Source organism: Dermacentor silvarum, chromosome 10 (assembly GCF_013339745.2).
Source record: "Dermacentor silvarum isolate Dsil-2018 chromosome 10, BIME_Dsil_1.4, whole genome shotgun sequence".
In the NCBI taxonomy this organism is placed as follows: domain Eukaryota; kingdom Metazoa; phylum Arthropoda; class Arachnida; order Ixodida; family Ixodidae; genus Dermacentor; species Dermacentor silvarum.
In genome coordinates, this window is record NC_051163.1 from 142,283,530 (window position 1) to 142,308,430 (window position 24,901).

Genomic DNA, 24,901 nt, shown 5'->3' on the forward strand with positions numbered 1-24,901 from the left:
AGGTGCTGGCTCACTGCCAAAATGCAGCACTTGATGGGTCCACTCTACAAGCACACAATTAAACTGCGTTTTTATTTTGCAGTGTCCTCTGATCACTTATTGAACACGGTGCATAAAGCTGCTCATTCGCTAGCCCTTGAGCCAACACAGAGGCTCCTCTGCATCTGGTTATTACGATAGTCTAAGAATCATAACAGCCTATTGGCTGGTTTTCTTATGACTTCACAACACATTATTGCCTCCAGCATCCTCAGCAATGTTACTGCTGTACAATGAAACATTACAGATAGCAGTGCTGCAGTTCCAGCCACAAGTTAGACTGCCTGCTCTGGATCAATCTGCATGCTAAGTAATGTGGCTTAGCTGATGGTTCTGGTATAACAGAAATTTGGACTGCTGGTCACCATGTTTAGTGACTGGGTTCAAAAGCACTTGAAACAAGCTGCAGCAAGGCCTGGTCAGCAAATAGACAGTTTTAGTTACACGTACGTAGGGACTTCACGTACGCAAACGTTAAAAGTCTGCGTACCTTACGTGCACGCAATCTAAAACGCTTTTAGCTACACGTACGCGACGCGCGCCAAGAGGAACCACGTAGCTCCATCTATCGGGAAATATGAACACTGCGGTAGCCAATTCAATCCAATATGAGTATTTCAGCCAAGCCGGTGATGTGCATTGATGCGTGCCGGCGATGGTCTCCGCAATGCCTGGAAGTGTGTTGTACAAGCGTTACCTGCTGTCATCGTTGTCTTGGAATAAAAAAGATGACCAGTCATCTTGTCGCCGTATTTCGATGCAAGCCGCCTGCGCGCGCTCGGCACGCTATCGCTTGTTCGTGATCTCGCGAAACGCCCACGTGAAGCTGTCTACGTGCGCAAGAAACGCACGCAAAGAATCGAATCTCACGTACGTCCGTGAGACCAGCGCGCGGCCGCTACGTTCTGCGCATGCGCACTGCTTACACGTAGAGGCTCTACGTACGCAAAGCCTCTACGTACGTGAAACTAAAACTGTCTAATGTCACTGACAAGGCAGCAAAAGGCCAAACTTGTGTCGCGCATTTTTAAGCTGTATTTCAGAAACCTTCAATGTATCTTGCAGGGCCCCTCAATCTGGAAGCCCATGAATATTTCCACATGCACATCCAAACAGCCAATTCAACCATTCAAAGAAGATATTTAATTAGCGGTCTTTATAGAGTTGCACATACTCGCAAGCATGACATCGGTATACGAAGCACACACAGAATTGAAGGCATTATTGTGCCGCGTTAACCAGTCCCAAATGGTACTTTGTGTGACAGATGTCAGAGAGGCTGATCAAGCCATGTGCATTCAATAAGCAGCATTAGCATTGAAATGAGGCAAGAGTGCAAGCTTCGTACCACCAGACATTTTTCATGCACCACATATTTATATGTGAAAAGTAATCGCACACTCCACTGCATACAAGAAAAGCTTGCAGCAGGGCAGCTTCTGACTTGAGCGAGACAAATTTCACTAATTGGGTGCTCTTTGCATTTGGTAAACGCCAATATGTGCAACTCCTCCTCGGTGCATTCTTGAAGGCAGCTAGCGCAGCACACCGGCCTCCACCATTTCTTGACCAAGCCAGAACCCAGTCCAAGGAATGTTTCTTTTTTTTAATCCTTCACTTCATGTTTGTTCCGCTGTCTGCAAAACCTCAAAAAAGATTTCTCCACAGGCCCATGCCAAGCCATCCAACATAGGAACTACAATCACGGACACGAGATAAAAAAGTGGGGTGGGGAAGCAGCGGAAATGGAAGAACAATACACATACTTAAATTACAGCACAAAAATAAACATGTTTGCCAGTATGGGTAGACCCTGAAAAGACCCCGGCAAAGAGTGGCCAGCAGTGAGCAACAAGGACAGGATAACATTGTCAGACCACTGTGCCACTGACCCGAACCCTTACTTCCAGACCAGCCTAGTTGCAGAGCCCGAAAAAACAAAGAAAAAATAAAAGGGAAGGTCGGCAGTGTGGTGAATGCTCTCCTTCACTCTGCTTACAACAATGGCTGCTGGTGATGCAACTGAACCAAGAATCACAGGTCATGCTGAGAGAGCACAACGCCACACTGAACAATACAGGGCGCCCCTAACATTTTTGCTGAGAAACAGTGGTTCAGTTTTGTCAAGGAGCAGTGCCTGGAAAAACAGCAGCAGCTGCGCAAGGTGTTCCTGCATGGTGCACAGTGTGCACGGGGGGGGGGGGGGGGGGGGGCATGCGCACTGCTCACCACACCCAGCAAGCTACACACACTCAGGAAGCCAGCGAGTCGACGTTGGGGCAAGGGCAAAACTAAGACGGGTCCAAGCAGTGCCTGCAGTGGTGGCGGCCATCTTCAGTCCTGCACACTGGTCTCTCTCTACTCCTGCTCATCCCCGAGGTCATGCTTCACCTTGGAGAAGTCAAAGTCCTCGCCCGTGCCACGACGAAAGATGTCCAGGACATCTAGGCAGGTTGTCTCAAAGTGGGTTGTGGCATCGTACGACTGCGAGATGAAGACCTGAAACAAAAATGGCCACGTCAGCCCTGCAAGTCTTGGGGGCACAAGCCAATCAAAGAATGCTCTTGTTGTGCACAACATGTATTCTCGCTGGTCACAGTCCGGTAATGATCGTTCCACAGTTCCCCCATTCGGAAAGCTTGTTACAACTTTTCATTTAGATTACCAATTATTTATCAATTATTATTTACTAGTGCGGCTCAAGTTATTTTTCTTTTTTCGTGTTCGTTTAAGGCAGGCTGGTTCGTAGGTTCTGCATATTCTAATTTTGTTTTATGAACCATAATCGGTGGTGCGAGCACGTAATTCTGTAGGCTTTCACAATGGCTCTCTTACTGGCTGAAACACCATGAACGAATGTGGCTAAAGAAAGCCGAAGCAGCCGGAGCCACACTTTGTACTCAGTGGTGCCACTGACGAACTTAGATTTCGAGCAATTTCTTGAGCAGCAAAATGTTAATTTTGGTGTAGTCTGGAGCACATAAATAAATATTTCAGAGCCTTTGGAGCAAATAAATGCCAACTACTAGACACATCCTAGGCGCTTTCGAAATTGACACGCGTCACTCCAGAAAGTATTTGCTTGCAGTAAAACAATGTCGCTCTGCCTCTAAATACAAAAAAAGGATAACCTAAACTTAAGTATTTCTTTAATTTAAATGAAGACAAGAAACCAGTTTACAAAGCATGCTTGTAAATTGTTTATTTCAATTTTAAGCTGCTCAAACACTGCCTTTTTTACATTTGTGAATTTTATTTACAGCTGCCAGATTAGCCCCGTTTTCAGCAAGGCTAGAGTTCGTATTAGTCAGAAACACCTGGCCATCACTGGCCCATAAACTTAAAGGGCCCCTAAACCACCTCAGATATTTTTTGAACATTTCAAGTAAACACGCGCATCGAGTTCAGCATGCCGTCACGATCAACAATGCCAAACGCTGCCGCGCTACGCGCCGCGGGAGCGCTACAAAATAAAAAAAACAATGCCGTCCTCCTCCCCTCGCTATTCCGGTAACCCCAGCAGTCGTCATGATGTCAGCAGGGGGAATCTGGTGATGTCAACGGTGGAAACGATGTCCATTGGTCGAACAAGAACTGACGACTTCCGGTTTGTCTGCTAGCAGGTACGCGCACTCCCTGCTCGTCCTCGCCGTGTTGCTCGCTTGTGCGCGCTTGCGCATCGGTAATTGCAGCCCGCAACGCAAGTGCCAAATCGCTCGTGTTCCAACACAGTCATGCTTAGCGGTCTGATTAACTTTGCGAACAGTGTCGGCCTTTCAAGACGTGCGCGCAACACAGGGTCTATAGCGGCACGCTTCGCATAACACGCGCCGGCACCGCAGCAACAGCGGGTAGCCGAGAAGCGCCGAGTCAACGTCCACGTTACCGGCATGCTAATCGCCGCACGCCGTTTGCGGGCCGCCGGTCGACAGCGGTTTTGCTCGCGAGCGGCGAGATTTCTTGGCCGTACGTAGAGAGGATGAGACCGGGACTCATTTGTGCGGCAGGCTCACCGCCGCTGATCGCTCGACGGCGCCGATATCGTCGCTAGGCCTTTTCCGGTTCCCTTCAAAGCTAAAGCGGACGGCGCTTCGAAATGAATTACCGACGCTTACACACCGCAATATTTTCTAATCATTGTTATCGCTCTTCGCAATAATTGTACACAAAGAAGAAAAATACGCTGATATTAGCGGCGCCATCGGCTGCGATGCGAGCATAGCCGAGCTGGTCGTCTCCCGTCGGTAGCCGTGCACTCAGCTGTAGCCGATGTTTTCGTTGCCGGTGGCGGAGGCGCGCAGCTTCGCGGTCGTCGATTGGCCTGTTGATCGTACAGCGGGCGGGGCGCCGGCTCAACTGCCGTCTACTTTGGACACCTCTCGTGCGGCAGACTGGAGGCCGTTTTGTCGTCCGTATATGTGCCGCTAGCATCATGGCTAGAGTGGACGTGCCTTAACCGGAAGTAGGCAGTGTGTTGAGAAGCGTGTTGGCGATGACGTTTGTCACGTGACAGTTTGAGCAGCACTCGGCGAGGAGGGGAGACCAGCCGACGAGGAGAGTAGCGAAGGAAAGAGCGAAACGAGGGAGGGCCGTTTTTCGATCATCAAATGCGCGTAACTCCGCTATTACGGCACCATTTCGAAAAATTCTCGCGGCTACGTGTTCGTCGTAGACTCGTGCACAACTGCAACGCCAGAACTAAATTTCAACCTCTGAGTGGTTTAGGGGCCCTTTAATGTATCAGTACGACTGAAATTTCATACACCTTAAAAGGCACCTCACCAGCAAATGTTGGTTATACCAGGGGGTGGGACTGCCAAAAGTCCTTTTGCAGCAAGCAAAATTGCGTTTTGGAGCAGTTTGGAGTAGGCCAATCTGAATTTTGGTGGAATAATGGAATATGGCAGCGCACTTCGAAACCACGACGAAACACAATAAACCAACATGAAGCGCATAGTAAAAGCGTACTTTGTAGCTATAGCATTCTAGAATATGAAAGAGTGGGTCAAGTGGCAGCACGGCGCATGCTTGTCTGTAAAGCTGAAAACATCGGTGGTACTACAATCGAACTAAAGTAAAATCTCGATATAACGAACTTCTGGGGACTGCAGTAAATGGTTCGCTATTCTGAAAAGTCGTCACAGTGAAAGTCCCGAAATTAAACATTCCGCCTATTAACTCATCAGTTGTCACCATATTGACACATATACATGTTTATCTTTCACCAGTGGCCGCTTTCCACTGGCTAACAAATGTTAAACGTTATCGCTCGGCACAGGACGCGCCTGCATCAGAAGCTTCTCGAACGTTATCGATGCTTCTATGCGTCGTCTGTGGTCACCAACGCTCAAGTAATCTGATCGTATGAGCGACGCGAATTGTCTAGAACTTTCTGAAGACACGCGGCCACCAGGGATTAATCTGGAACCTTCGATGACTCACATATAAAAGCTGACGCGCGTTTCCTCGCTGATCAGATTTCCGATGATCGCCGACTGTGTTCCCCCCTATCGTTGTGCTTTGAGTGTAGCTTGCTTCTGTGGGCACACGTTCGCCCAATAAACAATCAGTTTCGTCATACACAGTTTTACGACTATTTTCTTCACTGTCACTACTACTACGTGACATCTGGTGGAGGTGCTAGTGCGTTCATGCAGCGAATGCCCCCTCAAAGCCGCGATCCAAGCCCGAAACCGGAGGACAACACCAACGGTGCCAAGGACCAGCGAGCTAGCCGTAGGCAGCAAGGACTTCTGCCGGAGTACGGACTTCTTCCCGAGACACCACAGCGATCAAGGCCAAGTCAACGACCCCAATGGCAGCCCCAGCGTCCCCCATCCTGCTGCAACAACCTCGGGAGCCACCGACCTTCCGTGGATCATCGGCTGAAGACCTTGAAACCTGGCTGGAGACATACGAGCGGACCGCGACGTTCAACAAATGGAGCGACGACGACAAGATGTGCCATGTGTATTTTTCGTTGGATGATGCTGCTCGGACCTGGTTTGAGAACACAGAGACCACCCTGGTGACGTGGGACCTTTTTCGCGAGAATTTCGTGAGGACGTTCACGAGTGTCGTACGTAAGGAAAGGGCAGAGCTTCTCTTAGAAACCAGAGTGCAATTGCTGAACGAGAGCATCGCGATCTTCACAGAATAGATGACTCACCGTTTCCGCCATGTCGAGCCCGACATGTCTGAGGAAAAGAAAATTCGGTTCTTGATGCGGGGCGGGGCATCAAAGAGCAACTATTCGCCGGATTGATGCGCAACCCGCCCAAGACTGTCACAGAATTTGTTTCAGAGGCCGCGACGATAGAGAAGACGCTTGAAATGCGAGCCAGGCAATACAACCGCCGTGCGCTGACAAACTACGCTGAAGCTCAAGCGCTAGCCGACGACCTGCGAGAGACTATCAGAGTGGTCGTACGGGAAGAGCTGCAGAAGTTATTCCCAAAGTCGCAGCCTCAGGTGACTTCGATCGCTAACATAGTTAAGGGGGGACACGGGTTGTGGCGACCAAAAATCGCGAAAAAACTCGATTTTTTTAAATTGCATTGTTGGAATGTACAGCTATTATTGCACCTATATTGTTAATTTCATACCGATAATGTGAATATTTTAGCCGCAATGATGCCTTACACGACATGTACTAGCTGAATTTCGGGCTAAACTGACGCTGAAACGGCACATTTTCCGAAACGCGCGCCTGCTCTTCCACGTGTGCTAGCGCAGACATCTTGGTCTCATTTGAAAGAGCCGCTTTTTGCCTTCAAATTCCCGCCAAAACGGGCCCCATTCAGCTATTGGCCACTTAAGAACTGCGCGCCAAAAAAAGGTACTAAAACGCTCTCCTATTCGGCACTTGGCGCACGTGACTTGAGCTTGCCTCCCAATTGGCAGAACGGCATGGCCATCGTCTGCTGCGCGCTTGGAGACGCGCATTGAGACATCTTGCCCCAGTGTCAGCGAGAAAGCGTGCCGCGTTGTCGAAAACGATGCACAAATTTCGCACGCGGCACAAGTTTGGTGCTAAAAAAGTGCGACGGACGCTCATCGAAAACTGCAAAGTGCGCTGCTCGACGCCGCAAAACGACCAGGACGCCACAACCTCAGCGTTTGATGCCCAAATCGTCGATGCAGCAACGGTAGGCCTAACGACCGCAGCGGCTGCTGCGATTCAGAGTCCGTCTGCCGCCAAGCCTTCGACCTTCACTCGCGGCAAGATACGATCTACCGGCAACCCTCCGAGCTGAAGGAGGAAGCGGCGAAAGCCAAAGCGAATCTATCGGCGTTATCTTCCGCTCCAGCGACTGAGAGGAAACGCGAGTTCATGGGCGACAGTACCGACGATGCACTTCGCCCGGCTGATTGGACTACGTTTACGATTGTGGATTTGAGTGCAGTGAACACTTCATTAACGTTTGCGACGTGCAAAAACTGCAGTGGTGCTTTCGAAATCGTCCGAGACAAGCGGGAATACGGACTCGCTGTGAAGCTGCGTTTTATGTGCACAAACTGTGGAGAGCCTTGGTGTGGAGCTCGCCGCGAGTTGATAGTGCCGAGCGAATGAACCCCTTTGCTGTGAACGTTTTGGCTACGCGTGCCATGCAGTCAACAGGCAACCGACAGACCGCGTTCAATGACATTTTCTCGTTGATGGACATCAGCCGTCGGGCTCTTCACACGAAACCGTGGCAGAGCTACGTGAAGGCGAAGCTGATGCCCGCGGCCGATCACGCGGCGCGTAATCTGACAAGCGACTGCGCGCGGTCGATTCGCGAACTTTACGCGAAACTGAACGTGGGCAAAGCAACAGAAAACTTGCGCCAGTCCCCGAAAAAGCGGCACACAGGGGCTGGAAGTCAGCAGGACTACATGTCTGGTGCCTACTGAGCTGTTCCAGCTGTAAATTTGCAAATAAAAAGGTTTTGCATGTTTTCTCACTTTTCTCAAAACTTGTTTTTGGGTGACTTCACCAGATTGTCGGAGTGATATCTCATAATCTAGATCAGCTAGAGCAATAATTCTTTCCTTAGCAGAACAAATGCAGACATGGACATGGAACAAATGGACAAATGCAGTCAAACCGATATGACATTCCTAGACCTATCCAAAGCATTCGATCGGGTTTCCCATCCTAAATTACTTCAGAAACTTATCCACTATCTCGGTGACAACAACGTCACCAAGTGGATAAAAAGCTATCTTGCAGGTCGACGTCAATATGTATGTTTCAAAGACTACTCTTCTGATTGCGGTGATGTGCTATCTGGCGTCCCACAAGGTGCCGTTTTAGCTCCTATACTCTTTCTTCTTTTTATCAATGATTTACACATTAATACTAACGCCACAGTAAGAATGTTTGCAGATGACTGCGTTATCTACAAGGAAATAACCTGTCGTGAAGACCAGATAACTTTAAACAGTGCACTTGAAAATATAACGCAATGGTGCCAAACGTGGCAGATGGTGATCAACACAGAAAAAACAGTTTGTATGACAGTAACGAATAAAAAAGCGCCCATGAACTACCCGTATTATTTACAAGGACAGATGTTGAAGAAAGTAGAAGACTATAAATATTTAGGCGTCATAATTTCATCAGATCTTAAATGGGGCAAGCAGGTAACAACATATGTTGTTAATAAAGCACTGGCCGTTCTATACTCGTTAAAACGGTCGCTTAGATCCGCATCCATAGATACTAAACGCTTAGCATACCTGTCACTAGTTCGCTCTATACTGGATTATGGAATAGTATGTTGGTTTCCCTTCCGTAAACAGTACATAGCAAAATTGGAGAGCGTACAAAGGAAAGCGATTAGATTTATTTATAATAAGTATCACCATCTTGACTCCCCTACAGAACTATTAAGGCAAGCTGAGCTTCCCACTATACAAAACCGAGCCCGACTACTTCGTTTTAAGTTTTTCTTTCTTCTTAATGGTAGTATGAAAATCAATGCGAGTGACTACTTACAGCAGACAGATACACGTAGTTCTCGAACAAAACACACCAAGCACTTAACAGAATACAGGTTTCACAACGACATATTCAGGTACTCATTTTTTCCACAGGCAATCCGTGGATGGAATCTGTTGCCTGATGACGTTGTCACCTGCACATCACTGCAAACCTTTATCGCCAAGTTAACAAACAATGCTTTCTAGCTACTATATGCACTTAGGCGCGCTGCGTCGTACAATGGCATTTCGAATCACTTCGCAGTGCCTTGTTTTCTGCCCTGATATATATGTGGGTGTGTATGTGTATATATGTGTGTATAAGTGTGTATATATATATGTATATATATATTTTTTGGCTGTTCATGACTACATTTTCTTTCTTCGCTCTTCTTTTTTGTACTAACCTTCCAACACGGCGTTTACTACTTTTCCCCCTCGTTTTATAGCATTTGTATAATGAATATAGAGTGCATATTTACTTCCCTGTTCACTTAAACTTATCTATGTCCGCACCTACCTAAACCGTGTTCTCTTGAATATGTATCCTGCCCCTTTCCTGCAACTGCCTCAAATGTGAGGCTAGCAGTATGTTCAAATAAATAAATAAATAAAGCCTAATCTGCATATTACAAAGTGCTGAGAGCAGAATTTCAAATTTCTGCACATGTATATTTTTATTTTATTTTCTTTTGTTGTGGTAGCCATAGGACAAGGAAATAAATTTGATCACCTGCAGAATGGCTAATTATTATTTAATTTGAAAACTTTTTTTGCAGCATTGCACTTATTGCATATTATAGTATCTAGCTATGAAATAATATTCACTTTCTACTGAGCAGTTTTTTTTCCATTGTCTCCTGAAACAATAGAGCGACAGATTTGTGTATCTTCTGAACAAATGAACCTACAACTAAAATTATTGCATATTTGAAATCAGCACGAAAAACTAAGCAAGCCTGATTATTTTCATCAGAATTGGCCATAAGATGCAGGACATAATCTCCACAACCCATGTCCCCCCTTAACCCTTTGAAGGTTTTTGCCGTATCTGTACGGCGGCGGTTTTCTGTCCCGCAAGGTCTTTGCCGTACGAGTACGGTTTCGATCCTCCGTTTGAAATTTCGCGCCATAATGACGATGCATGCTTACCGGGAGGTGCTGCCACCTTTTAGGACTTACAAGAAGCGTTTGACATTTGTGCTACCTTCTTGCGGAGATAAACAGAACTGATTTCTAGTTTCAGCGCGTGCGTCGCGCAGACCGCGGCGACACCCCTTTCGCGGTTTCGGTTTCGCCGCGTGATCGCAACGGAGGCGCTCGAAACGTTTGAAGGGGCGGCGGAAGTTGATTTCTACCTTTATTGGCGCTGCTCTTAGCTTGTTTATCACCGTCGCTCACGAGGTATTCTCCCTCTCTGCGGCAACGCGCTTGCGGTTCCGCCGCGTGATCGCAACGGAGGCGCGCGAAACGCGAGTTTTCTCTCCGTCGGCACTGTCTTGCAGTGGCGCTGAAGTTGATTTCTATCTTGATTGGCGCTGTCTTAGCTTGTTTATCAGCGCCGCTCACGAGGTATCCTCGCTCTCTTCGTCAACGCGCTTACGCGGTTTCGGTTGCGCCGCGTGATCGCAACGGAGGCGCGCCAGACGTGAGTTTTCTCTCTGTCGGCACTCTCTTGCAGGGGCGGCGGAAGTTGATTTCTATCTTGATTGGCGCTCTTAGCTTGTTTATCAGCGCCAATCACGAGGTATTCTCGCTTTCTGCGGCAACGCGCTTACGCGGTTTCGGTTCCGCCGAATGATCGCAACGGAGGCGCGCGAAACGTGAATTTTCTCTTTGTCGGCACTCTCTTGCAGATGCGGCGGAAGCTGATTTCTACCTTGATTGGCGCTGCTCTTTGATTGGCGCTACCTTGATTTGCGCGATAAGGCGCTGTGCGTAGAACCGTGTTTCAAGGAATACGCCACTGATATATTATGGAACATTTGGAGTTCCGAGTGATGCCGACATCAAAATACTGTTTCTAATTTTTTTTCACTATTTATTCCCGACTTTATACATTTTGTACATTCAATATCCACAATAAACTAATTTGACCATCTGGGAAAGTTTTTTTCAAAATAATGCGACCTTCAAAGGGTTAAAGAGGTGATTCAGCGGTCACTGGAAGTGCCAGAAGTTCCGGCATTGCCTCAAACGCAGCAGCTACAACCCGCTGCTTTGAAAGTAATGGATCCTTTCGACCTCGTCTTAAAGGTTATCAGAGCCCACGACAACGACATTGCAATGGTTTTAATGGACTGAGAGACTCGCGTAACGGCTTTGCTTGCTGTGAAGCATAAGAAATCCAGGCTGACCGACTTCTGGAAATAAAACTTCCAATAAGCGCAAGCTTGCCAAGTTTGCAGACTTTGTCATAAATATGCAATGAAATTGTGGTAATTCAAACCGCTTCATTGCTAAGGTGCATATGCCGCAAAATGAGTGTTTTGCGGTCGGCCGGGCACGCGCGTTGGGTTGGGCGTCGGCCGCGATGTACGAAAAATGCTTTAACAGCGGTGCGAAATGCATTCTCTCGTGAAGTTGACACTTTATTGACCGCCTTCGATACATCTCAACCTTTGCCCCCACGCCATTGCGAAGATTTCCCGGACGATGGTTTCGGTTTCGTTCGCGGCTTTGCTGTTTGGTGTGCGTATATACATATTAATTTTGCGTTAATGAAGTTCCTCCACAACACAATTTTTCGCGTGTCCCATGAATTTCATTGTAGCGGGACTTGACTAACTAAATTACAGTTACAATATAGTTTTGTAAAAAAGGGGATACCGCACTAGAAACACACGGACAAAAGAATCTGAAGTTCACTTCTACTTCTGTTTTCCATTTGTTTCTAGCGCAGTACCTCCTTTTTAAAAGATGAACATCCACCAATCAGCCCAACTTGCACTCTTACTACAATACAGTTGCATCTCACTGATACGATTATGCATAATACGGTTTTCAGGATAATGCACTTTTTGTTAATTTCCTGGCCAGTGTCTTATGTATTACAGATATGATTTATTTTCCAGTTCTCGCAAAGACTGTATCAACAAGATTCCACTGTATAATCTACCATACATTTTTAATTGGCCTCAATGTATAAATGCTTCTTTATCCAAGAAACTTGGAACGTATTTTGTAAACATGTGAACTGTGTATGCCGTGTAATCTTAATTCCCTTGAGCACTTTTTATTTTCTCGATTTCATTGTATTTCAGGGCCGATAGTTGCATTTTTGGAACTCTTGGATCTGTGCTGATATACAGTAAAACCTCATTATTTCGGAAAACCAGATAGTTCAGAATAGTCCTCTGATCGGGACCAGAGGACTAGTCCGAATCATGCATTAATCGGCGTATGCATTGTTCAATGCAATCAAACTCGTTAATTCGGACATATTTGGTCGCACATCGGTTAATTCGGACAACTTCCAGAGCTTGGCGAGCTAGGAGCGCTGCAAATGTGCGACGCCAAAGAGCAACATCACCAGTGCCCAAACTAAACGAAACGGCCGAGTCCGCGTCGCCATAGTCATCAGCAGAAATCGTACGTGAATGACAGCAACGCCGGAACACTTTGTGCCTGTGTGTGCCTTTAAGGCTTTTATTCTTGCGTTTACCGCTGCGCATAGCAATGCGTTGGCCGTGGGCTTTAATAATTGCATAGTCGCCATCCATGATCCCCGTCGATAGCGGCCGCAGTTTCTTCCGCAACGTTTTAACTCGATACGTGCGTTGGCCACATGCCTAAAAAACTGCGTAGTCGCTATCCATGCAATCATGCATGGCGACCGCGAGTTCGCCTACAGGCGTTGCAGCGAAGGGTAGTTTCGTTCACACTCTGTGCGCGTGTCGGCCGCGTGCCTTCAGCACCGCAATGTCACCGTTCGTAATCGTGTCAATAGCGGCCACGGTTTTCTACGCAGCGGTTGCGGCAAACAGTTGGTTTCGTTTTGACTCGATGTAAAGCTGTCGAGGATACGAAGGCTACAACTGCGATGGACGGACAATCGATTGGCGAAAACATAATCGGGATGTGCGCGCAGTAGCACATCCGTGCCGTGCTGCGAAGGAAGTCACGAAGCCTCAATTGCCACTGCCAAGAGCCACTGAGTCACGAGATGATCATAATTCTACCTTGTGGGGATTGAGGGAGGTGCCGGCGCCACTGCGTGGGCTTCACCTGTTCTGCCGTCCCCTCGCCATACCCGCCCACGGTGGTTTGCGGTGAGGGCGAGGCGCTGACGTCACTTCGCGGCCGCGTCGGCTGCTAGTTACCGATCGTGGCTCTCTTATGTCCGGGATCAGTGCACGGTACGTATATGCTTTCCTGACATCCGCCGACACCTTGTGGGGGGTCTTCCCCAACCCGTAGCGCGTGTAATCGCAGCTACACAGGGTTCGGGCGAATAAGGCAACCAGCGAGTCAACACAACAACGTTTATTGCTGTCAGCAATAAAACACACTTGCAGAGGGAAGTCCGCTCTGTATAACAACTAATAAAATAGGCTTGCCTCGTCGCGTGTGGTAGTCACGCAAACGAGGTCACTCACGGCTTTCAGCAGGTAAATTCCGTCCGGGCAGTTAGGTCAAGCGAGGTCAGAGAGCCCGGGGGTCTCTCGGTCGCGCTCTTTTATATCTTTTTACCTTTCCGCGAGGGGAGTGTCCTCCTCGCCCGCCGGATACTTTCCCTCTTCCCGCGCGGGCGCGCGCGTCGCGAGAGGCGAGAGAGAACCGGGAGAGGGCAAAGTGCATTTCTCCCGTGTCCGCCCGGCTCACGCGGCGCGCGTTGTGCGCGCACGAGATGTTCGCCCGGTCCGCCGCGTGCGCTTCGCTCGCAAGCGACGGGCGAGCGCCCGTGGGAGAAGGTGGCAGCGTGTGCTCCCCACATCCTCCCCCCCTTAAGAAGGCCCCCGTACGTTGAGGCTGGCACCTAGGGACGTCCGTTTGCCTGAGTACCCGCCGAGGTTGGCGACCGAGGAAGCGTTGTAGTGATGTGGCCCTCCGCTGGCGGACACTTGAGGCCGACTCGGAGGCGGCTGGTCAGCTGCACTGCTCGGGCTTGCGAGGCGGGCTTGAGAGGCGGGATCGTTGTCGGGGCTCGAAGGTGGCTCTCAGTGCTGCGCCCTAGGTGACGGCTGCGCTGGAGGGAGTGGTCGTCTGCCGGCCGCCGGCTTGCGGTTCGTGCGGCTCTAAGGCCGGCGTAGCGCCGTCAGTACTGCAAGGGCGTCAGTTGTTCCAGCGCGTACTGCAGGCAATTCGCACGGCCGTATCTCGTCTTGCTCGGCTCCTGGAAATTATTAGCAAACTGCACGAAGCAGCACTGTGATCAGCAGCAAAGTTGGCCGTATCCGGGAACCCCGTCGACGTCTGTTTCGAAGGGAATGTTCGCAAGAATCATCACCAATTCGAGTCGCAGCACAAGATAATCACCGCCCTGTCCCTCACAGCTGTCTTTGGTGAAACCGCACACCCACGCGTCGAACGTTCACGCCACATTCCCGTCGTGGCCTCGACGACTCGTCGTCCATACTCAGCGCTCCGTGGTCACTAGACGTTCGCTTCTCCGCAGGAACTACCAAGGTGCCAGCCCGGCGCGGCTGTATGCTCACGCGGTACGCAACGCCACCCGGACTTACGAATGTTCCTGGCAGTCGTCGGGTTACGCAACCAGCAGTCAGATTACCTTCGCCTGCTACGCAAATTGTAGCGCGGCTGCGGGCTCACCGTTCTGTTCTGACTGCTCTCTCTCACCGATCCCGGTTGAGGGAGGGCCTGATCGTCATCCCACAGCTCATCACGCGGCACGTAGCGTTTCAGGTCGCATACGTGTACCGGTCCGCCGATCGGCTTTCCTTTCTTGTTCTTGAGCCGGTAAACAAGTGAGGAAACCTTCTCTCTCACTTGATACGGCCCGGTCCACTTCGGCGCCAGCGAGGCAGCGAACTGTTTGGTAGCATCGCTGAGAACGTGCTTCGTTCGCCCAGATCGCCCACTTCGTAGTGGACGTTCCGATGCGAGCGGTCGTACTGCGCCTTCTGCTGTGCCCTTGCAGTGCGAAGATTACAGCGTGCTTTATGTAAAGCTTCCGTCATCTTGGCACCAGGGTTCGTACACAATATTTGGCTGGAAATTCAAGGACATTTCAAGGATTTCAAGGATGCAAAAAGGCAGAATTCAAGGAGTGTTAGCGTAATTTTATTTCCTCACATGACTTAGGAAAGCAGCCCTATTTTCGCATTAATTTCTCTTTCAAGAGCTGTTATCTCCGCTTCTCTTTCTTTGGCTGTTCGACGGAAACTTCGTCGCCTTTCGCCTTTGTGGTGGCTCTTCAAGGCAGATTCCCCCATCGTTGCAATGTCGACCGTCTTCTGACATAATGCGCACATTGCTCGATAAGGATCGCTTGGTTCCGGTCTCACCCAGTGACGATAGTCCGCATGTTGCAGCCACGCAGGCTGAAACTTGCACTTCCCGCCTGGCATCTTGTCAAAGTAAACACACAACGCAAACGCGAACTTCCCTGAAATGGTGCGCACGAGGCCGACAAACGGCCCGACTATAGTACCTAAAAGACACATACTAGTGTGCCGAGAGCGGGTGTCGCGGTAGCACAGAGTGTGATGCCTGCCGCCGCCGGCCGCTTGGTGCGCTGCACTTCGAGACTGTGCCGGACCATGCTGAGACATGGGCGGACTTCAGGCAAGACACGACGCGAGTCTCCCCATTTGCCCGGCGATCTGCCTCTTATGTTCTTGTCCCAATCCGCAATACGTTCGGGGTCTGCGGACGCGCTGGGTAATGAGATGAGCCGTTTCTTTCCGCGTCTCTGGGAAATCGCGGTTTCGCGACCTGTTCAAAGTTTCTTTAGACAGACGAGTGCACACATAGATGCAAAAAACCCACTCACAATAAGAAAAGACTGCAACGAAAGCGGCAGCAAGGCGAGAAATGAACTAAGCATTGCAATCGACGCGTAGCAATCAACGCATCGCAAACGAACGCGAGTCGAACACCGCAGGATTTAGCATGGTGCCGACAGGCATCGCCGTCTGGTGGCCCGCGGCGGCAGGCATCACAGCCCGCGCCACCGTCCCGCGTTGGAGACTCTCGGTGGACGGCACACTAGAGTATATTCTAGGCACTATACGCAAGCCGAGCGAGCGATATGTCTCGCATTGGATTGGATTTCCAATGCATATTAGTTGCCAGACGACGTAGGGGCTGCGAGATTTAAAACCGAAACTTCCTGAAGTTGCCCTTTAGTCAACACAGCTTGTTTTCATGGGCATTCGTAAGCGAAAGGGCCTTAAATATCAGCGTGACTTGCGGAGGTACATCGTTAATTTCCTCTAGCGGAACAAATCCCACGGGATTTTCAAGGATTACAAGGAGCCCACGGGTATTCAAGTAGTTTCAAGGGCCCTTGAACTTATACTGTCAATATCAAGGATATTCAAGGATTTCAAGGGGCTGTGCGAACCCTGCTTGGCACGTAGATGCGTCGCGTATTCAGCTCGTGCTGACGGCGCGACTGGCATTCCGCTGCGATCCGCGAGAACCCTATCCATCGGATTCGGCAGCTCTCTCCCCAGGTTGAGAGAAGAAGGCGCATACCCAGTCGAGCGGTTCACTGTCGATCGCAATGCAAACCCGATCTCTGCAAGGTAGGTATCCCAGTCCTTATGCCTTTCAGAGAACGCATACCTGCCAACCTGAAGACTACCAAATTCGTACACTCGCGACGGGGGGGAGGCAGTTTGTCTTTTCAAAAAGCGGCACTATAATTTGCAGGAAAAGACAACATGCCCTGCTGAGCTCTGCTGATAAAAAATAAAACGCGTTCCTCACGGGACACATGGCTAGCTTCAGATTCCTCAGTCTGAAGTTTTAGCTTTTTTTGCTTGAGGTGCATTACTTCCTTTTTTTCTCTTCAATGAGGGTCCATCTTCATCAGTGTTTTTTTTTGTCCAAGAACCACAGCACTCCTGGGAGTTTGTGCGCAGCTCTTGGGTGTTAGTCCAGAAGTTCTTGGGATTTGGTAGGGCTCCAAAAACAAGCTCTGCTTGCCGCACTTTTTGGATTCACACAAAAAAAAAAAGCTGAGAAGTGGCTTCCACTGGTCCAGTAGCCTGTTTAAGCACTTGCCCAAAGACAGCCAACGTGTAGGCGAATGCTTTAAGATCTTCCTGACGTCGACGTCATGCATCTTTTGGAATTCTTTCAGTCGGTCTTTCCGTTTCGAGCTTTTCTCGAGATAGGTAGATTCCTAGACTTCATTTCGTCAAGAATCAAATGTCCGATCTTTTGACCGGTCGCCTCACCTTCGATGGTCCCGAGGCAAAGAAGGCGGCTTTCAACTCTAGCGGCTTCCTTAACATAATACGTCGCAACAATGGGGTAAAGCTGCGAGTCCCTACTGTTGCTCCCGTCCACGGCGATCGAAAACGGCCGCTGTTTAAGCGCATCCAGCAAAGGAGCCATGTCGTTCGCGGCCATTTCCCGAAGGATCGCCGTCGTCTTCGTTCGTCCACACGAACGAAGATTCGTTCGTCCACACGAACGAAGACGACGGCGATGTTCCCCAGTGCTTAGCTTCGTCGCACCTGGGGAACATTTTCCGGAAAAGTGGTGCAGCGTGGTCACTGACGCTCAGCAGCATGTTATGTTCAACTAAAAATGCAGTGATAGGCATTCAGCCCGAATCACGCCAAAGTCGCTGTCGTTTCTCACATAACTTGTCAGGCTTGCCTGGTTGTCCGCGGCTCGCAGAGACGCCTGGTGCTTTTTCGAAGCGATGTGCACTTTGATGTCGGCTCTGCCACCATGCGAAATGTTCACATCACAACAACACACGGTGCAAAATCCGAACTTGTCCCCTTTCTTTGACGGCACAAAACACGGGAATTCTGTCGTGTACGATTTCAAGAACACTTGAAAGTACTGCCGAGGCTTCGAGCACGCCATTGCCAGTCGTTACGAATCCGAAGAGTCGCAGTGCGCCGAATGCAGCTACGATGCAGCAGCTAGTTGCACAATTGGCACATCGGCAAAAAAAAAAAAAGAAGGCCTAACGAAGACGACACAGGGGTGACCGGAAGCAACGACGGGCTGCAGCATCCTATCCAGAAAATGCCTGTCGCATCGACCCAAAATCACCGTCGTCCCTGGTGGTTCAACGAACACCTTTGCAGTGAAGTAGGACGCATTGTCCGTTACCAACTGCTCTGGAAAACCAAACCTGGTGAAAAGCTCCATCAACTTATCCATGATCACCCGTGCCGTCAGTTTTCGTAGGGGGAAAAGTTCTACCCATTTACTGAAGTGATCCGTGACTACCAGCAAGAATTTGTTCCTGCTCGGTGTTGTGGGATACGGTCCCATGACGTCACATGCCGCGATTTGCCAGGGAGTCTGGCTGTCGATAGGCTGCATGAAGCCGGGCGGTCGTCCGCCTCGGGGCTTGACGCTTTGGCACACATGACACGATCGGGCGTAGCGAATCACGTCCCGTTTCATGCCTGGCCAGGTAGCGAAGCGACACAACTTAACGTAAGTCTTGGGGCCGCTCGCGTGCCCAGCGATGCACGAGTGATGAAAGTAGTCTAGCAGTGCTCCTCTCAACGCGCGCGGTATCACCACCTTAAACGCCTCACTTGTGTCGTTCTCGGTGGGAATATACCTCAGCAGGACGCCGTCGGAATTCAGTAGATAGGAATCCAGCGCACTCACAGCATTACCAGCTGTTCCTGAGCGCTCCGCACCGACAGCAATACCAGCTGCCTCCATGTGCGCGGCGGCCGCGCCGCCTGGCTCCCGGAGCCCGTCGAGCACTTTTCCACAAAACGGATCCTTCTGCTGAGCCTCGAACAGCTCCTTTCTGCTGAAGACAACTCCTGCGGAACCGACAACATCTACGTGGTTCACGCTCTCGCCCAGGATCGACGGTTGTTCCGCGTCCCTTACTCGGGCTACGGCCAGGGTTTCTCCCTCGCCTCGGACTGGCGCTCGCGAAAGTGCGTCCGCTGCGGCATTGCTTTTTCCTTTGCGGTAGCGCACGGTGAAGTCGTAACGCTGCAGCAGCAGTGCCCAACGCGCCAGGCGGCCACTCGGCTCACTCAAGCGCCTCAACCAAGTGAGAGCCATGTGGTCAGTCTCAATCGTGAATGCCACTCCGTCGACATAATAGTCAAACTTTTGCAGGGCGAAAACTATCGCGAGACACTCCTTCTCTGTCACCGAGTAGTTCCTTTCCGCCGGCGTCAACGAACGGCTCGCGAACGCAACCGGTCGGAGAATGCCTCCGTGCTCCTGAAGCAAAATTGCACCTAGACCCAGGTCGCTTGCGTCTGTTTGAATCACAAACTCCCTGTTCAAGTCAGGAAGCTGCTACTCTGCTGTGTCAGCGAGCACCTTTGTGAGGCCGCGCAGTGCCGCCTCCTGCTCTTGACCCCAAGTCCAACGCTCGTCTTTCCTCAAGAGCTTCGTTAAAGGCGCTTGCACTGCCGCGCAGTCCGGAATGAATTGGCGATAAAAGTTCACCAATCCCAGAAAGCATCTCAGTTCGCCGATATCTTTCGGCGACGGGTAGCTCAGTATAGCCTCGAGCTTATCCTCACTCGGCAGAATGCGGCCGTTGTCCAACGTGAATCCCAACAGCGTTATTCTGTTCGCAGCTATCTGAGCTTTACTCGGGTTCAACGTGATACCCGCGGACCTCAGCCTGTCTAGGACGTCTCTCAAGTGGCGCAAGTGCTCGTCGAATGTTTTCGAATAAACCACTATGCCGTCGAGATATGCGAGAACATGTTGCCACTTTGCATCTCCTAGAACTCGGTCCATCAACCTCTGATAGGTAGCGGGAGCGCTGACTAAGCCAAAAGACATTCCTTTGAACTGAAAGAGCCCGTGGTGACAAGTGAAAGCTGTTTTCTCTTTGTCACGCTCGTCCATTTCGACCTGAAAATATCCCCGACTAGCATCGAGCGTCGTAAAGTACTTCGCCCCACCTAGGTTAGATACTAAAGAGGAAACACATCCTTCTTCGTAACCTCATTCAGCCTGTGGTAGTCTACACAAAAGCGATAAGTATCGTCCTTCTTCGGGACTAGAACTACCGGGAAGCCCCATGGGCTGTTCGACCTTTCCACAACGCCTGTGTCGATGAGTTCGTCTAAGGCGCTGTCAAGTGCCTTCCGTTTAGTCAAGCTTATCGGCCGAGGATTGCATTTCCACGGCGCAGCGTCACCCGTGTCTATCCTGTGCCTGACTAACGTGGTGAGGCCCGGCCAGTCCGTGAAAATCGAGTCGTATTCGTACAACAGCAATGACAGTCGTGCCCTTTCTCTCTCCGGCAGGCTGTTGACCTCTGACAAAAGTGGGTGCGCTGCCCCTTGCAACGTCGCGGCACAATGTTGTGCCACCGTCTCTCCGTTGCTTTGATCGTCTTTACCGATTACGGTTTGCTCGCTCGGCTGCGGGTGGGTGTGGCCCGCTCACGCCGCCCCCGGAGACTGGCGTGTCGCCGCAGGCACGGGCGCTTTTGCGAAACGCTTCAAAACACCCGTTCCCTTCTCTCGGTAACCTCCGCTGGCGATGTCTATCAAAATACCCGACTTGGCGAGAAAGTCTCGACCTAAAATAACAGGCACTGACAGACCGGGAAGATGTACGAGGCGTTGTCGCCTGAAGCGTCTCTCCCAACGAATAACTAGTCTAGCTGCACCGCTCGATTGCGCTGTGCCGGAAGCAAGGCAGGAAAGTGATGTCACTATCTCTTAAGCGGATATTGTTCTCGTGGAGATGCTGCAACACCTCGTCACCAAATAAAGAAGTGCTTGCTCCAGTATCCAATAATGCGGCAAACTTCTTTCGGGCTATCGTTAGCTCGATGAACGGCGCCTGCGAGTCCGCGACATCTCCTACGCGACAAGCCAAAGGCGCAAGTAAATCGAAATCACTGGTTGTGTTCGAGATCGCCGCCCGGGACCCAAGGTGGATCACCGGCGGCCTCGCCCGTTTCCCGAACCACGTGCTCGACCTCGGCCCGGCGTACTTGTGCAGTCACGGGCGATGTGCCCCAGTCCGCCGCACTGGTAGCAACGACCACCGAAGCCTCGGTGGCGTGGGCGCCTGTCGCTCCAATCCGGCGGGCCGTAGCTTCCACGCTCAGCGGTCGGCATGTGCCGCTCCTCCGTTCTCGCATTAGTCGCAAGTTCCTGCCGCGGCACACTGCGTGCCGCGTTATGCTGTGCTGTTTTCAGCGCGTAGGCGTACGGGTCCAAGGCGCGGTCTGATAATTCCCAACCACGCTGGACCTGCTCGTCGGCTAACGATGCCGACGCGTCGACCCTCGGGGAATGTGAAGCGATCCCGCCGCCGTTCCACGCGCAGCGAGGCTCGAGTGACAGTGCGGCGTGTGGAGGCGGACGGTATGCTCGTGCCGCGAGGATGTCCCCTTGGATGCGTTTTGCTTCGGTGGCGAGCTCGTCTAAGTCTCGGTACCTACATCCCCTGAAGTAGGCCGCGAAAGTCGGGTGCGCTTGCCGTGTGACGCGCTCGACTTTATCGGTGTCGGTGGCGAGAGGGCTTGCGTCCATCGCTCGAACATACTCCAGCAGGGACTCGTCCGGATGCTGGGTACGCAACTCCAACTTTCTCCTCAAACGCCACTCGTAGTTGGCCGGAAGAAATTCTTCGCGGAAGTTCGCACGGAACTCTTCTACTGCGCGGGCTCTGTGTCCGGCCAGTCGGAACCAACGAGCCGCCTGTTCAGTCAGTGAAGCAGGGACCACGTGCGCGAGAAGTTCGGCGTCTGTAAGCCCTGTTGCTTGCTGATAATACTGCAGACGGTCGAGGTACTCGTTTGCACTAGTGAGATCGTGGTACCCACTATAGGTAGGCATGTCTACCTTAATTCGTGGTCGCTCGCTCTGCGACGGGGCCCGCATTGTGTTCTGCAGGGCGCCGGCTAAGCTCTGCATGACTTGCAGCGCATTCTGCAGCATTATTTCGCTTGACGGAATACTACCGCCCGAAGGTTCGGACGAATCCGCAGCTTGCGTCGAACTATTTAGAGGCATAGGTGGCTCTGAGTCCGCGGGACGAAGCGGCGAGGTGTTAGGCGTGTTAGGCCTACTTTCAGGCCTAAACCCTGCCAACGTGGCGTTTCCGCGATCCCGACAGTTCCGCGTGAAACACTCAAAATCAAAGCTACCGGTTTGTTCAGAAGCTGCCGCCGCGTTAGCACTAGGCCTCTGATTATCTGCCGCGACATCCGACAACATGAACAAATCTGGAAAGTCAGACAAGCCCGTCGCCATTGTTTGCTGCAACTTCAGTAGTCCCAGCTCCAAAAAACAGAAAAAAAAACTCGCCGTGTTGCCGAATTCGAACCACGTTGGTAGCGCCAAATGTGGGGGGTCTTCCCCAACCCGTAGCGCGTGTAATCGCAGCTACACAGGGTTCGGGCGAATAAGGCAACCAGCGAGTCAACTCAACAACGTTTATTGCTGTCAGCAATAAAACACACTTGCAGAGGGAAGTCCGCTCTGTATAACAACTAATAAAATAGGCTTGCCTCGTCGCGTGTGGTAGTCACGCAAACGAGGCGACTCACTGCTTTCAGCAGGTAAATTCCGTCCGGGCAGTTAGGTCAAGCGAGGTCAGAGAGCCCGGGGGTCTCTCGGTCGCGCTTTTTTATATCTTTTTACCTTTCCGCGAGGGGAGTGTCCTCCTCGCCCGCCGGATACTTTCCCTCTTCCCGCGCGGGCGCGCGCGTCGCGAGAGGCGAGCGAGAACCGGGAGAGGGCAAAGTGCATTTCTCCCGTGTCCGCCCGGCTCACGCGGCGCGCGTTGTGCGCGCACGAGATGTCCGCCCAGTCCGCCACGTGCGCTCCGTTCGCAAGCGAGCGCCCACGCGAGAAGGTGGCAGCGTGTGCTCCCCACATCCTTTGTGACTAGGACTTGAGCTCGCACACGGTGCCTTTGCCGTGCAGCACTAGGCACCGCTCGTCGGCTTAGCGACAGGAGCCGACGAGCGGTTCCTAGTGCTCACGCGACGTCATACCACGCCAAGCCGCACTTGCCGAAAGCCCAAGCCGAAGGATATTGCCTGAGCTTGCACGAGTTGACCCATTGGTTATCACCAGAGCAAGTAGCATAGCCGCCAGGACTTATCCTAGCAGCATGTCCCAGCTTGAGCCTGTGCTTTTAGGGCGACGTCCTATAGGCACCTGTTTCTGTATTTTCGCCCCGGTGCCCTTTGGTTCCCCACCGCGCGTGCGTTTGTGCAGTGCTGGTGCCGACGGATTCAATAAACGGTTTCCGTCAACTCGGGGCTTTACTGTGTTTTTATCGCTCAGTAGCCCCTTGCGGCCTCTGAGCTCGTGCGGGAGCGGTGCTGTATGCGACGGCTGACTCGGCTCTGTGGCTCGCTAAGCTCGAACCCGAGGTGGTTGGTCTCCTGTGAGACACTAATAAAAACCCACACTGGCGCCCAACGTGGATTCAAAGGCTCATTAAGCCTTTGTCTGTGCTTAGCCGAGTCAATATGCCTTAACGAATTGGACTCGTCGCGTTATGTCTGCTAGGCATAGTGACCTTTGTCCTTTGTTAGTGCTAGCTGATGCCGCGTTGCTCGATAACTGGGCCAGTGCTTCCCTTGAGCAGCACACTCCTGCACCCTCGCTTGTAACAACCCCCTGTGGGGACGGCAACGCGAGGCGCTACGCACCAGCTGCCTTTGAAGCAGTAGCGTTTGAGAATGGGGCCAGAGCCCTCTCTGAACACTGCACACGGGCACATTCGTCTGCCACGGCTCCCTTTGGAATGCCAAGTAGTGCGATGTCGCAGCGCTGCCGATCATCGGCTCCCTTGGGAGTACAGTAAATGGAGCGCAGCTCGGAAACGGGGCCTTAGCCCCCTCCGACTCTTGCCCGTTGGCTGCTTCTCCATTGAACAGCGAAAGCAGTGGAATGCTGCGGCCCCCCCATGGGGATTACAACATGGCGACCACGAATTTCACTCATCCGTCTCCCTTTGGAGTACATTCGGTGGCGCCCAGTGGGACACCGATCGAGCAAGCGCCTGTTCTGTCAACGCTGGCTACAAGCAGCCTAAGCAATTCACGTGTAGCTGTCTCAAGTGGCGGCTGTGAACGACAGCAGGCGCACCCCCCCGCTAGGAGCCCTTATTGCTCTGGGGACGGCGGCGCGCCAGCCGGTATACCTGTGAAAACCGCGCTGCTGATCGAGTTGGACGACGGTTCATCCTTGCTCGGCCGCGCCGCTAACGTGCCAACGGCTTCCTTTGAAGCAGGCGCACAGACGCTGTTGCAAAACGCCGCCGAAATGATCCAGGCGCTCTTTGGGGCAGTTAAAACGCTATCGGCTGTTCCAAAATGCGCTCACCCCGCTGTATCGTTGGCAGTCCCGACCTACATCGGATACGGTGACCTGCTCAGTGCCAGGGATTACTGTCACTCCCTCGCACGCTATCAGAGAGCTCTGGATTTGAACGATGTGGGGAGCACACGCTGCCACCTTCTCCCGCGGGCGCTTGCCCGTCGCTTGCGAACGGAGCGCACGCAGCGGTAGCCGGGCGGCATCTCGTGCGCGCACAACGCGTGCCACGGGAGCCGGGCGGACACGGGAGAAATGCACTTTGCCTCTCCCGGTTTTTCCTCGCCTCTCGCGACGCGCGCGCCCGCGTGGGAAGAGGGAAAGTATCCGGCGGGTGAGGAGGACGCTCCCCTCGCGGAAAGGTAAAAAGAAATAAAAGAGCATGACCGAGAGACCCCAGGCCTCTCTGACCTCGCTTGACCTACCTGCCCATACGGATTTACCCGCTT

The 24,901-nt window shown here is 51.6% G+C and overlaps 1 protein-coding gene across 1 annotated transcript in view; it reads right to left on the reverse strand.

The window, feature by feature from the left end:
- Window positions 1-1,159: 1,159 nt before the first annotated feature.
- The window catches only part of LOC119431022 (rab GDP dissociation inhibitor alpha-like), a 131,969-nt gene continuing 108,227 nt past the window's right edge, over window positions 1,160-24,901 (reverse strand). Inside the window, exon 7 of the mRNA XM_049656871.1 lies at window positions 1,160-2,538. Within this exon, the coding sequence (XP_049512828.1) occupies window positions 2,398-2,538 (141 nt within the window). The 3' untranslated portion in view covers window positions 1,160-2,397. The remainder of the gene's footprint in view (window positions 2,539-24,901) is intronic.